Source organism: Herpailurus yagouaroundi, unplaced genomic scaffold (assembly GCF_014898765.1).
Source record: "Herpailurus yagouaroundi ecotype Mexico unplaced genomic scaffold, PumYag 163, whole genome shotgun sequence".
NCBI classification, from domain to species: domain Eukaryota; kingdom Metazoa; phylum Chordata; class Mammalia; order Carnivora; family Felidae; genus Herpailurus; species Herpailurus yagouaroundi.
The window spans coordinates 57,898,855-57,912,878 of NW_024412404.1; the positions used below are offsets into that span (position 1 = coordinate 57,898,855).

The window sequence follows — 14,024 nt, forward strand, 5'->3', positions numbered from 1 at the left end:
CAAGGAACTAGAGAATAAAGATCATCTCATGAATGCTCCATTACAAAAACGGGAGGGCAGAGCAGCTGTCCGCTTTGAAAAGCGGCGCCAACAGAGGTAAGGGGTTATCAGAGCCTGTTACGACTCGAGGCGTGTCATGTCAGATGTTCAGCTCTGTGCAGGCAGGCCAGCACCGCAAGAGCAGCCATCGATGCAGAGGTCACACACGAGACCACTGCTCATCACGGACGGTCTTATGCAGGATCACGGGGGTGAGGGCTGGACTCCTCTCCTCACCAAGCACAAGGGCTGAAGAGTGAGCTCTGGGCAGACGGTCCCTTTGCTCCAGCCGCGGCAGCCCACCAGCTCCCCCCTGTATCACCATTGAGACTGTCCCGGTCTTAATGTCGTGGAGCTGGCGGGGGGACCGTCATTCTCGCTGTCACAGGTGAAAAGTCTGGCGGTAAGAGGACACTGCGGGCATCAGACCCCACAACGGAGAGAAATCTGTACTCTGCTTGGGAGAAGCCCCGCTTCCTGCTCCTGGCTGGGCCACGCACTTGTAGGAAAGCCAAACAAGAGGCCAGGGTCCTGCTAAGGAGGGGTAAGCACCTTAGGTGCACAGCCTGTACAAGGAATGTTGTGAAGGAGTGGAGGCGGTTGCTAAATGTCCCAGGGCAGTGAGACTTCTCTACCCAAATCTCCCCGCCCCCTCCGGGTGCTACCCTGGAGCTGGGTGCTAACAAACTCCTTGATCCAACTTGAGGCAGGTGGGCCCATGCAGAGACCCGCCCTCCCCCCAAGCATGCAGGGGTTATCAGAAGCGGGACTTTCCTGGACTCTGAAAGAGCTAATCACACAGAGGGTAACTTAGGGATGAAGCCAGAGGCCCTAACGTCACCAAGCCACGTAATCCAGCATTTAGCCCTGCTGTAAATATTCAGTTCTTTGAGCCCCCGCTCAAATGTCATGCCCATAAACCCTTAATCACGACTAGTGCCTGTCTCTGGACCCCATCCAAACTGTCAATGTCTTTCTCGCGCCTGGATCCAGATTTGGCACAGGGCGCAGTCCAAATGGGGCTGAACGTGAACTGCACGGGGAGGGCATCATCTGCTTCTGCCCAAGACATTAAATCTTGGCATACGCAGCTCAGCATACCGCTGCCGTTGGTAACCCTAGGGCAGCTCCAGTCTCTCGTTGGGGCCACGGCATTCCACGGGAGAGCCTCCTTCAAGAGCGCGTGCTCCCTGAATATTTACTTCCTGGAGATGCACTACAATTATTAATAAGTTACCATTTATCGAATGCTTTCACAATGGGAAACACAGTTACCAAACAAGGGGCTTCTGCCCCTTTGGAGACCTTGGTACTCAATCAATATCGCCCCATGCAGTGCTGTTAATATTTGTTTTCTTACACCATTGCCCTAGTATTTGATTCCTGGACATAACGACCAATCCCAAATGTTATGAGCTGTGGCAACGGTGGGAAGGCTTGACGCTTTTGCAGGGGATATCCTACCATTAATTAGTGGTCGCTTAATGACAAGCCGAGAGAGTACAGACAGCAGCAACTCTATCAAGATGAGGGAACAAAGGCACAAAGACTTCTTGTGTCTCTTTTCTGAACACTCCGTTTCCAAACCACGATTCAGTGTAAACCTACAGACACTACCCTTCCAACAAAAATGTAAGACGTCCTTTTCAGTGTGGTTTTTTGTTGTTGTTGGGTGTTTTTCTTTTTTAATTCCTCATCTTTTTAAGTGCTACAACTCCTCCGCCAGTTAGGTCAGAGTCCCATCTTTGCACTCGCCGCCGAAGAGAGAATGTAAATACCCAATAAACATATGAAAAGATGCTTAACCTCATTAACAATCAGGGAAATGCAAATTAAAACAATAATGAGACGCGGTTATTCACCGGCTGATTAACAAAAATTAGGAAGATCCATGCCATTGAGTACTTAAGAGTGTAAGGAAAAAGAGACTCCAATTGAGAATAGGAACATAGGGTAGGAAAAAACCTTTCTGTAGAATAATTTCGCAGGGCCTGTTAAAATTAGCAACACATTTTTTTTTAACCCAGTTAATTCCACTTCTAGAAATCTAGGCTACACAGAGAACCAGGAGGATTACTTCAAGGCACATGAACAAGATGACTGCTTCGAGCACTGCTTGTGACAGCAAAACCGAATCCATCAGGAAGAGAGCCATTAACAACACACAGCTCATCCTACAGGACTTAATTCATTCCAACAAAATAGCACACAGTCATTAAAAAGGAGGAGGTATTCTTAAGTTCAGACCTGGTAAGGTGTTCTTTATAGTTACCGATAAATGAGGGGCGCCTGGGTGGCTCAGTTGGTTAAGCGTCCGACTTGGGCTCAGGTCATGTTCTCACGTGGCTTGTGAAGTTCAAGCCCCGAGTCAGGCTCTATGCTGACCGCTCAGAGCCTGAAGCCTGCTTCGGATTCTGTGTCTCCATTTCTCTCTGCCCCTCCCCCACATGTGCTCTGTCCCTCTCTCTCTCCTCTCTCTCTCTCTCAAAAACACATAAGCATTAAAAACAATTTTTTTAAATAGTTATTGATAAATGAAAAAAAAAGGAGGTTGGATAAAAATGTGCATTCAGGATGCCACTGTATAAACACACACACACACACACACACACACACACACCCCACAGATGCCTATAGCCCTGAATCTATAAGCCTGACTGTATAGTCAGAAGGAAAGCTAAAGTCGGAAAGGAAATGTACTAAATTATCAGCAGTACATTTTATATAATTTCGTGGTGTGATTGTGCATGTTGTTTGCTTGTTTCCTATTTTCACCCTTTCAAATTCAAACAGGAATCGCACACATTTGACCAAAAAGTCAAATAAAACCTCTCCGCCGGCGTCCCCTGGTGCAGGACCACCGCATCTGGAATTTGCTGGCAGCCTGAGCGCGAGAGCTGGGGGCGCACAGACGTCCTGCACCCAATGACACCCGTGCCATCCTTCCTTCTCACCCCTGTCCGTGGCCAAACCCCTGTAGAAAATTCACCATTAGTTTTCATCTGCCAATGAACAGAATTAGAGAGCGTGAGGCTTCAAGATGATGTTCGCTGAAGGCTTTTAAAAAACAACATTGCAATACTGAAACAAAGCAGACTGAAGGTCATGGCCTCAACTCTTTCCCTCCTAACACAAAAAGTGGATTCCACGAACATTCCACACCGTCGTCACAAAGACAACGAAGAGGTGGGCCAGACGGGTTTTTTCAGAATTCCTCTGCTACCTAAATCTCCCGAGGTGCATGTTAAACACCCAGCTACCTTCAGGAGACAACTGGGAATGTAGATTTAGTTTGTATGATACCAAAACACCTAAGCGAAAGGTGAAGCCAGGTCAAAGACCCAGGCTGTCACCTGGATGTTTGGTTTCCACAGTGAAACCAAAAAAAAAAAAAAAAAAAAAAAATCTGGACATTTCCAAATACCTAGGTGTTCAATAACAAGCAGAATAAACATCCAGAAGCTAGATAGAAAGTTTTGCTCCGTGCCAAGTCAAAGAATACTGTGTCCGTGTGACGGCAAATACTCCCGACACTTCCTTCCACCGGTATCAGGGTGCAATTTATGGAGAAAGGCAGCAATCCCTTGGACCGCTGGCCTTCATAAAGGCAGCCCATGACCTACAGCTCAACATCAACCAGGTGGCATTATGATGCATGAAGTCTTGCTGTCCCAGGCCAGACCCCCAGCTTCGACAGGCTCCTGGGATCTCGAAACCACGTCTCTGGAGGTGTGCACAAACTGAGTACATGTGTCAAGGGCTGTGGCACTCCCTGGGCTTATCACCAGGCAGATGTGGAGGCAAAAGCCCGATTAATGCTTAAGTTGCCCAAGTCTGCTTCTCAGGAGGTGTCCAGAGAGCAGGGCGAGGCGAGCTCTGATCCTCTAGGACACAACTGCAGAAACTCTTCCCCCCAGCTCACTACACAAAGCATGGATCTCCCAGAGAAGTGGGAAGAGAATTATACAAGGCAAGAAAAGCGAGTGGGAGTGGGAGGGCGGGCCAAGACTGCCAGCAGGGCACTTGCTGCCTTTTGAAATAAACTCTTTAAAAATCTCACGACCTTCCTCAAAAAAGCTCAATGAAGAATCACCAGATGACCCAGCATAGCATTGCTACGTAGATACCAAAGGAACTGAAAGCAAGGACTCGAACAGGTACGTGCACAGCCACGTTCACACAGCTACACCAACCGCAAGAGTCAAGAGGTGGAAACGTCCCCAGTGCCTGTCAACAGATGAACGGATAAACAAACTGGGGTCTCATCCATATAATGGAGTATTATCCAGCCGTGAAAAAGGAATCGAGGTCTGATTGTTGCTACCACACACAGAAGGACAGATACACACAACAGATAGAAGGACAAATAGCCTATGATTCCACTTACCTGCATTACCTGCAACAGGCAAATTCAGACAGAAAGATTAGAGAAATGGAGAACTGCCTCTTAACGGATACAGAGTTTCTGTTTAGAGTGATGAAAAATACATAACAAGTTTTACGTTACGTGTATTTCAGCACAATTTGTAAAAATCCCATACAGGTCAGGGAAGTGGGAACAGCAGCATCAGATGCCCGGCTTTGCTCTCAACAGAACACCTTTGGGCCAACGATCCTCACATGTTCCTGGGATGCCAGCACTGTTTCCAGATTTCTAATTTACCACCAGTGTTTCTTACAAAAACATGGAACCACATCTGAAGAAAGTTAAGCCAGAGCATCAACTGTGGAAGAAAACCACTTGGGTCCAAATGTCAGCCCTGCCACTGAGGAGTCACATGGCCAGCCTCATCTGGAAAAGGGGTAAAACAACAGTGCTCCCCGGTTTGGGCTGTGCAGGAGACCCAGCGCCATGGCAGACAGTGGGGGGCACCTTGCACGGTCAGGACACATGGGAGCGGTCAGCGCATGTTGGCCGATGGCAACATACACCTGCTTCCTCATCACAGACTGCCTGCTCTGGGATTAAAGCTGAACTGTCTAGGGGCGCCTGGGTGGCGCAGTCGGTTGAGCGTCCGACTTCAGCCACGTCACGATCTCGCGGTCCGTGGGTTCGAGCCCCGCATCGGGCTCTGGGCTGATGGCTCGTAGCCTGGAGCCTGTTTCCGATTCTGTGTCTCCCTCTCTCTCTCTGCCCCTCCCCTGTTCACGCTCTGTCTCTCTCTGTCCCAAAAATAAATAAACGTTGAAAAAAAAAATTAAAAAAAAAAAAAAAGCTGAACTGTCTTGGCTGAGAAAGAGCTCAACAAAGTATAAATATATTAATAAGGGCAAGGGTAGTGATTTTTCCAAATAAACAGATTTTGGGATTAAGCATACCATTTAAGCAAAGGTCTCTAATGTGACTTCTAAGTAACCCAGAAAACGTAAATCTAATTAACCTACCCATCAAAACCATCAGGTTTTCATTGTGATTATAAGAAAAGAGGTTTTCCCCTGTCTTTTCTTGGATCTGAAATAGACTAGGAAATGGACAGTCCAAACTGTGTCATGCTTCACTCTGCTCAGGGGCTCCATGGGAGTTCCAACCTCCAGATGCCTGAAGCCAATGCTCGTGTGCCAGTTTCACGGCCAGGTTGAGGGACGGCTTTGTCCTGTGATCTCTCTTGGTTCTTATAGTTACTAGGTGGCATGAAATGCAATTTTTAAGAATACTCTTCCCCTCTATGTTTCAGTCATTACCTGGGCACGACTTGGGAACTGAGGTGGTCTATTAATTACCCCGGTGCTGTGGCTTTTCTGCATTAAATTGTAATTATTGTTCAGAGCCCTATGAAATATCTAGCCTTAAAGGTAACCTCTTTCTTAAAAAACAAATTCTGTGCTATTGTTGATGATAAAAAATGGTTGATGGTTATGCTACTAAATCACAGTTGGGAGGGGGTTAGACGTTCAAGATCATCTGTCCAAACTTGTCATTTTAAGGACAGGTGGCCTTAAACACCAAGAGCTTAAACAACTTGCCCACCGTCAAGACTGATGAAAAAGCCCGGGCATAAGCACAATTAGGGAGATACAGTTATGCTTCAAATCGACCTCTACCACCATAAATAATAACATCCAACCAGCCTTTGCCCACATACTGAGAAAAACAATATGGCTCTTAATCACCTAAGGAAGGCTCAGCATGAGTTCTTTGGTAAACAAGACTGAGCCATACCAAAGAGCTCTACTGGTCATTTTAATTAAAATGAGCTTCCTGTCCCATTTCATAATTCTCTTTGATTTTGTTTTGGCTTTTTGTGTTCCCTTCTCCCTTCACTGGCCACATAGGCAGACCACTTCAGAACAAGCTGGAACGCCATGGGTGAGGGCCAAGGTGCCGGATCCATAAACAGGTAGAAAGAACTCAACAGGCAGTTGAGCTAGACAGAGTCACCATGGTTTATAGAAGGAGATTTATGAAGAAGAAAAAAAAAAAATCACAGAAATAACACACATTTGTTTGCGGAAACTTTCAGGTCTTGCTTTCTGGAAAAATACATCTTGGAAAACTTTGCTTTGCTTTGCTTCTTCGTTAACTAAAGTGGCAAAGGGATAGGAGTCAGAGGAGAAGGGCGTTCAGACATGGGGCTGTCCGTGTGTCAGTAAGGTCTCTGCTTTAGGGGGAGTGCATTGTATGCACGGGTTCCCTCGGGGTGAACGCTGGAGAAGCAGAATTCTTTCAAAGTGTCTGTAGACAGTGTTTGCAAACGTGGCGGGAACCCCATGCTCCTGCCTCTACCCTGTTGGAGCCCTGAAGACGCCAGCACCAGCCGGAGAGCTTGGACCGATGGGAGGTTGGGGCATGCCGGCCTCTGCGACCACCAAGGACTCCGTGACCTGGGGACCTGGGTTGAGTCCATGGAATTTCTGAGAGAACCAGTATCCCCCAAATCAACGTCCAGTGCCACAACTGTTGTGAAAACTCCTTACTAAATCCAGATTGACCATCTTTGCGTTTGATGGGGTGATCCCCCCACCAACCCCCCCCCTCCCCTGCCACCAACCCCCCACAGCTCAGGGCGCTCAGGCATTGCCATAGACTCTTCTCCAGAGAAAGTCCAGCGGGGCCAGAAATGTGCCCGCATCACCTCCGGCCAGCACACCATGTTCCAAAGGTACAGTTCTCTCCCCTCCTTGCCTTTTTTTTTTTTTTAATAGCAAAATATAAGTTTTTTAAGATTTTATTTCTTAAGTCATCTCTACACTCAATGTGGGGCTCGAACCCACAATACCAAGACCGAGAGTTGCACGCTCTGCCGACTGAGCCAGCCAGGCGTCCCTAGAGCAAAATATACTTTAGATTTTTGTTCCCATGCGCTCAAATTCCCATTCTTTCGCTCCAGAAACGGCTCAAACATGAAACAACAAAAAAACTTTTGGTCATCTGTGCCTCCACGGGAACAGGTTAAAGGTATTCTGCTAAAGGTTCCCCACGTTGTTTTTAGGGTGCAGGTGCTCTCCAGTTAGTAGAATGTTGTCCTCAATAATTAAAACTGAACTACACCTGTTAAAAATCAAGCAGCATTTCCTCATCAGGCACCCTTAGCCTTCTGGCACATTTAATAATCACTAATTCAGATTCGCAAAAACCTCCTTACCCAGAATAATGATGTTGGGCCTATTTATTTTGAGACCAGGAGTTTCTGGAGGCTCATTAATTCTTTGAACTTCTTTCCACGGCTGTCGTAAGTGAGGAGATTAGTTAACCACCAGGATTTTGACCACCAGCCTTATACTTTAGTCGTATTTTAAATGTATCACTGGAACTGCATCAATTATGTTTCTGGAGAGCATTTGTGGTTAGAATGATCCCCAGGGGCCACGACTGTGGTGGTTTTAACTCTTTCTTTCCAAGCAGCACCACCCAATGAAATCTTTGTCAATTCGTCCTTTACAAAGAAAGCAAGCCGACCTTCCAATCTCGTTGTGCCTGGTGTGAGGACTGACCTAAGGGTGAAGAGAAAAACCACCCTCCTGCCTACTAGTCCCACCAACGAGCAGGAATCACGGAAGCTCAGCGAGATGCGTCTGCTTCCAGAACTTCAGAGGCACCCACCTCCCAGCAGGTGTATCTCACATCTGTTTCACACACAAACTGCCCCACACATGCTAGGAATCTATTCATAGGCTTTTCCCTATTACCCTCTGGGATTGAGCATCTAGTTACTTTTTTTTTTTTAAATGTTTGTTTATATTTGAGAGAGAGAGAGAGAGAGAGAGAGAGAGAGAGAGTGTGCGTGAGCAGGGGAGGAGGAGAGACAGACGGGGCGCCGTAGGATCCAAAGCAGGCTCTGCACCGAGAGCAGAGAACCCGATGCGGGGCTCACACTCATGACGCATGAGATCATGACCCGAGCCACAGTTGGACACTCAACCAACTGAGCCGCCCAGGCTTCCAGCTATGTCTAAATGTTAAAAGTCACAAATTTTTGAAGAAGACAATCCTTTAAAGGTGAGAATTGTGTATGGTATTTCAGAAGAGGCCCCCAGAGCACTTTGTGGGGAGAGGAGGTCCACTTAACCACAGCAGTGACGGGTCAGGACTCAAGTACCCTCTCAAGTGACACTGGTGTGTTAGACACAGGTATACAGCAGAAAGTCCTGACTTTTCCCGGTATCTCACTCCTGCCACCAGGAAGTCCTCTTCTACCTGGTTCTTAACAAGCTGGGATGCAGGCTAGAGCATCCTCTGATTTATCCCCCTTGCAGGTTTCCAACATGGCTCCCAGTGATTCCCCAGGTCTCCTGATATTCATGCCCTTGGGGATTTAATCTCCTCCCCTAATGATTTACTCAATAACAGAAAACAGCCAAAGTGGTAGGATGTCACTTCCATGATTAGGTTACAAAAGGCTGTGACTTCTATCTTCTTCACACGCTACCTCTTCCTTTCTGCTCTCCCTGAGGAAGAGCTGCCGTACTAAGAGGCCCATGGGGCGAGGGAGGAACTGAGGGCGGCCTCCAGCCCGCGGCCAGCAAGGAACTGAGGCTTTTGGCCCAACAACCTGCAAAGAAGTGAATCCAAGAACCACGGGAATGAGTCTGGAAGCAGGTCCTTCCCCAGCTGACCCTGCAAACCAGACTTCCAGACTCAAGCCTTAGTTGCAATCCTGTGAGAGGCCCTGAGGTGAAAGGCCCGGCTAAGCCACACCTGGATTCCTGACCCACAGAAACTGTGAAATAATACATGCTGTGTAGAGGTGCCTGGGTGGCTCAGTCGGTTAAGCGTCCGACTTTGGCTCAGGTCATGACTCGTGGTTCATGAGTCCAAGCCCTGCGTTGGGCTCTGTACTGGTGGCTCGGAGCCTGGAGCCTGCTTCGGATTCTGTGTCTCTCCCCGCCTCCCCTCAAAAATAAACGTAACATTAAAAAAATTTTTTTTTAAATAGAAGTGTTGTTTAAAGTCACTGGTCTTGGGGCGCCTGGGTGGCACAGCCGGTTAAGCGTCCGACTTCAGCCAGGTCACGATCTCGCGGTCCGTGAGTTCGAGCCCCGCGTCAGGCTCTGGGCTGATGGCTCAGGGCCTGGAGCCTGTTTCCGATTCTGTGTCTCCCTCTCTCTCTGCCCCTCCCCCGTTCATGCTCTGTCTCTCTCTGTCCCAAAAATAAATAAAAAACGTTGAAAAAAAATTAAAAAAAAAAAAAACTCTTCTCACATAAAGAACAATGTAAAGGTGACTGGGTGGCTCAATCGGTTGAGTGTCCGACTCTTGATTTTGGCTCAGGTCATGATCTCACAGTTCATGAGATCGAGCCCTGTGTTGGGCTTTGTGCTGACAGCTTGGAGCCTGCTTGGGATGGTCACTCTCCCTCTCTGCCCCTCTTCCCCACTCATGCTCTCTCTCAAGATAAACATTAAAAAAAAAAAAAATGGGGCGCCTGGGTGGCTCAGTCGGTTGAGCTTCCGACTTCGGCTCAGGTCATGATCTCGCGGTCCTTGAGTTCTAGCCCCGCGTCAGGCTCTGTGCTGACAGCTCTGAGCCTGGAGCCTGCTTCCGATTCTGTGTCCCCCTCTCTCTCTGACCCTCCCCTGTTCATGCTCTGTCTCTCTCTGTCTCAAAAATAAATAAACATTAAAAAAAAAAAGAACAATAGAAATGGGAATTATGCTTTGAAAGCACACGTGAGCCCAGGGACGCCTGGACGGCTCAGTCTTAAGGTTAAGTGTCCGACCTCAGTTCAGGTCATGATCTTGAGGTTCGTGGGTTCGAGCCCCGCGTCGGGCTCTGTGCGGACAGCTCAGAGCCTGGAGCCTGTTTCAGATTCTGTGTCTCCCTCTCTTTCTGCTCCTCCCCTGCTTGCGCTCTCTCTCTCTCTCTCAAAAATAAACATACATTAAAAGATAGATAAATAAAGTAACCTGTAAGCCCAGGAAAACTTTTTTCAAATGTCAAGTGCGGAAATGACCGATTATGATCATTACTGATTTTTCATTTTTTTTTTTAAATATCCCTTCTGAAGGTTCCTACCTTTCAACTACTTAAAAATGGATTAACAAAAATGTAAGAAACAGAGCATTTTGGAAACCTGATTTTACCTTGTAGCCTCCGATGCGATGTTCCTGCTTAAATTCCCTTCCGTTTTTCAGCCACCTCATTGTTGGTGTTGGATTCCCCCCAGCTGGACAGCGAAACTTGACTGTGTTGGCTGCAGGGACCGCGTGCAGTCGCTTCTCCATCTTTTCTGTGTTCGTCCAGTATGGCGCTCCTGTTGTGGAAAACAACGTTATAACGTATGGAAAGGGAGAGCTTCATTTCCGTGACACGGAAGAGAATTTTACTTTGTAGGTGGACGATCTGACATTTTCAAAATCTCTGGGTAATATGTCCATGAGGAGAAAACTGTTCCGAAGTCTAGCAGATGGCCTAGCAGAAGGTCCCTGGAGATGAACTTCTTGTTAGTTTCTCTTTCTTAATGGGGGGGAAAAAGCGTTTGAGGTACCTTCTCTCCCTTCTTCTTAGTGCCGGGATATAAATTCATGTTGAATCATGCTTTTAAATGCTACTTTATATGGACAGCGACAACGCATACAGCCGCAGCAGCTGAGTCCTCCAGAATGGATCCTTTTAGATCACCGTACCTAGCAAACGATCGCATACACACACAAGCAAGTTGTGCTCGAAGCCACGTCAACTTACCCACCGAAGCTTTAAAGGCTCAGCAAGGAGATAACTTACCATCCTAATAGGGTAAATTTTTCAGGGACGCAGCATTAACTTCGCAGCGCTTTATGTGACAAATCAAAAAGCCCTCGCACTATGTTTTAATTTTTGTTTTTATCTTTTTATTAAAAATTTTTATTTATTTTTATATTTGAGAGAGAGAGAGAGAGAGAGCACGCGCACAGGGGAGGGACAGAGAGAGAAGGAGACACAGATTCAAAGGAGGCTCCAGGCCCCGAGCTGTCCGCACAGAGCCCGATGCGGTGCTCGAACTCACGAGCGGTGAGATCGTGACCTGAGTTGAAGGCGGACGCCTAACCGACTGAGCCACCCAGGCGCCCCTGTTGTTTTAATTTTTTAAATGGAGGAAAGAGTTTTTGGTGGTTGTGAATGCCATAATTCTACTACCATGTCTGAGCAGAAAAAAACTTACTAGGAGGCTACGGATTATATGCTATGTAAAATTAAGCCCTCTGAATGGCTCTCAAAGTCATGGATACAAACAAGCGACCCTTTAAACTCAAAAGAAGACACAACTTTTTAAGTTGCCAAATGAGGGGCATTTGATCTGAATCAGAACCACAGCATCAATCCAGGATACCGCCATAATTCTTCATGCCAGCCAACAACAACGGCTACCGAGCACTGACTGAGTGCTTTGTGTTTACCAAACAGAGCTCTAAAAGCTCTTCCGTGTTTAACCTATTAATCCTGACACCAATCCAACGAGAGAGGCATTATCACGATCCCTGTTTAGAGATGAAGAAACTGAGGCACAGAAAAGCTACAAAGCTAGAGAGAGATACAGGCCGATTTGAGCCGAGGCAGTCTGATTCCAGAATCTTTGCCCCTACTGTCCATGGCTAGTTAAGAACCAGCTTCTCCAAGGGGTTGGAATCCATCCTTTTCAACCATTCTGATGTTGAAGACCAGAGTCCAGGATAGCCAGGCTGGCCCGAAGGCACACTGCCTTCTACGTCACTGCCCAAAAGTTCCACTGAAACCTTGTACAGCTATTTCACGTTTCACACGTAAGTTTCTGTCTTCGCAAACTGGCAGCCAAAATTCTCCCGAAGCATCCATCCGCGGGGCCTTGGACATTCTAGAACATCCTAGAACACTGAAATTCTACAAGACTGATTCCTAACTGTGTTTACTGCTGCTGAGGGTTAGGCTGAGAAGGAGCACACCCACTCCACAAACCAGAGGCAGAAGGGCCCAGGCAGGGGGTTGGTCTCTGACACAGATTTACAAGCCCCCTCCCTCTATTCTGTGGATGACACAGCTCGCTCCTAAGGGGTGACAACAAACCCCTTCACTTAGCCGGATTTTCGTGGCACAATTAGGAATTTGGGTAAACTACCTACCCCTGTTTGCCTCACCCTTGCTCTTGAAACCTGGCTATGAAAGGTGGAGCGGAGATTTCTTAACAAGGCCATGCTGTACCTTCTTTGTCCTTGTTTATCTAAGCGTCAAGGTGGTGGGATACAGACGGGAGTCTACACGATGTGCCAAGAAGATGGTGCAAGCAAGGCAAAGCTGAGGTGGTCAGTCCTGCATGCCAGGGAAAGAAAGGCCTGAGGGTGGGGGCGGGGGGCGGGGTGGGGTGGGGAGGGAGAGCCAAGAGTGAAAGAACGGGGCTCCACTCTTTCCTCTGAAATCAGCTGTATTTGCAATGAGTAGACAATTTGGTAGCCATGTGGCTTTGGGTGTCAAATGCCCCTAAACACACCCAGTCTTCTGAGGGTTCACCAGGGAGTATCTGATTACCATTCATCACAAGACTCCCAGGGCCTGGCATACACTGGAACAATTTCAATAATCTTTCACTCTAAAAGCTTCTACTTAGAAAAATCCAGCCACAGCCACAGCCACTGAAAAGAAACCATTAAGAGCACAAAATAAATAATGAGCTTTGTTGCTACACAAAGACTTTTATAAATCTGACCTAAATGAAAAGCATACCTCATGCTGTCAGGTGTCCGTACTCATGTCATTTGTGTAAGTAAACACAATAGCCTATTCATACGAATTAGCTAAATATTAATGTAGTGACTCTTTCAGATAGCATCGATTACGGCTGAGCTGATCCTCTGGAATGTCTTTTCTTTTTTACAGAAAAGAAATCACCAGATACGTGCTTACATTCCATTAGGCATGATTTTTACGTTCCCTAAAATGTTAAAAAAAAAAAGGGGGGGGGGGAGGATTTAGTTTAAGGAACTAGGAATGTTGCCCTGTTCCTCTCTCACTGGGCTAAGCTGTCAGGGAGACCGTAACCCACGCAGGGATCACCCCAAACCACATGAGTCTGTACGGTCATGGCCTGTGGCAACAGCACACTGGCAACCAGCACCTTTGTCTTGGCACCTAAGGGATGATTTAAGGACAAGGGTGGAAGAATTTTGCTGGAATTTCTGGCAGGAAGCCACTTACTTCCCTGGGGTAAAATTTCAATCGTCAAAACTGCACCTATAAAACCTGCTCGTGCGAAATAGACACACAGCCATGAGGCAGGGTTATGGGCACCATACTGGTCACCTGAAGTCACTGGGATCCCAGGTGGGCGGGGCACCGTAAAATCTTATCAACAAAGCAGAAACAGATCGCCTATGTGGCTATCACTGGAAACCCACATTTGCAACTTTCCCTTTTCCTGAATACCTGTAAATAGTGACTCCACAGAAAGGCCATCGAGCCAAGTTTTCAAGGTCCTCTGTGTGGCTGCGATGGGCCACCCCAGTGCTCTGCCCAGTCCCACTCTGAGTGAGTGCTAACATCATACAGGACAACACCCTTCTGTGACTAGGCTTTTCTTTAAGATTTTGAGCTCATGAAT

The 14,024-nt window shown here is 47.3% G+C and overlaps 1 protein-coding gene across 9 annotated transcripts in view; it reads right to left on the reverse strand.

The window, feature by feature from the left end:
• Positions 1-14,024, reverse strand: part of FGFR2 (fibroblast growth factor receptor 2) — a 108,893-nt gene that overhangs the window by 57,403 nt on the left and 37,466 nt on the right. For all 9 annotated transcript variants that reach the window (XM_040486633.1, XM_040486639.1, XM_040486635.1 and 6 more), the window contains one exon: positions 10,561-10,730. In XM_040486633.1, the coding sequence (XP_040342567.1) occupies positions 10,561-10,730 (170 nt within the window). The remainder of the gene's footprint in view (positions 1-10,560; positions 10,731-14,024) is intronic.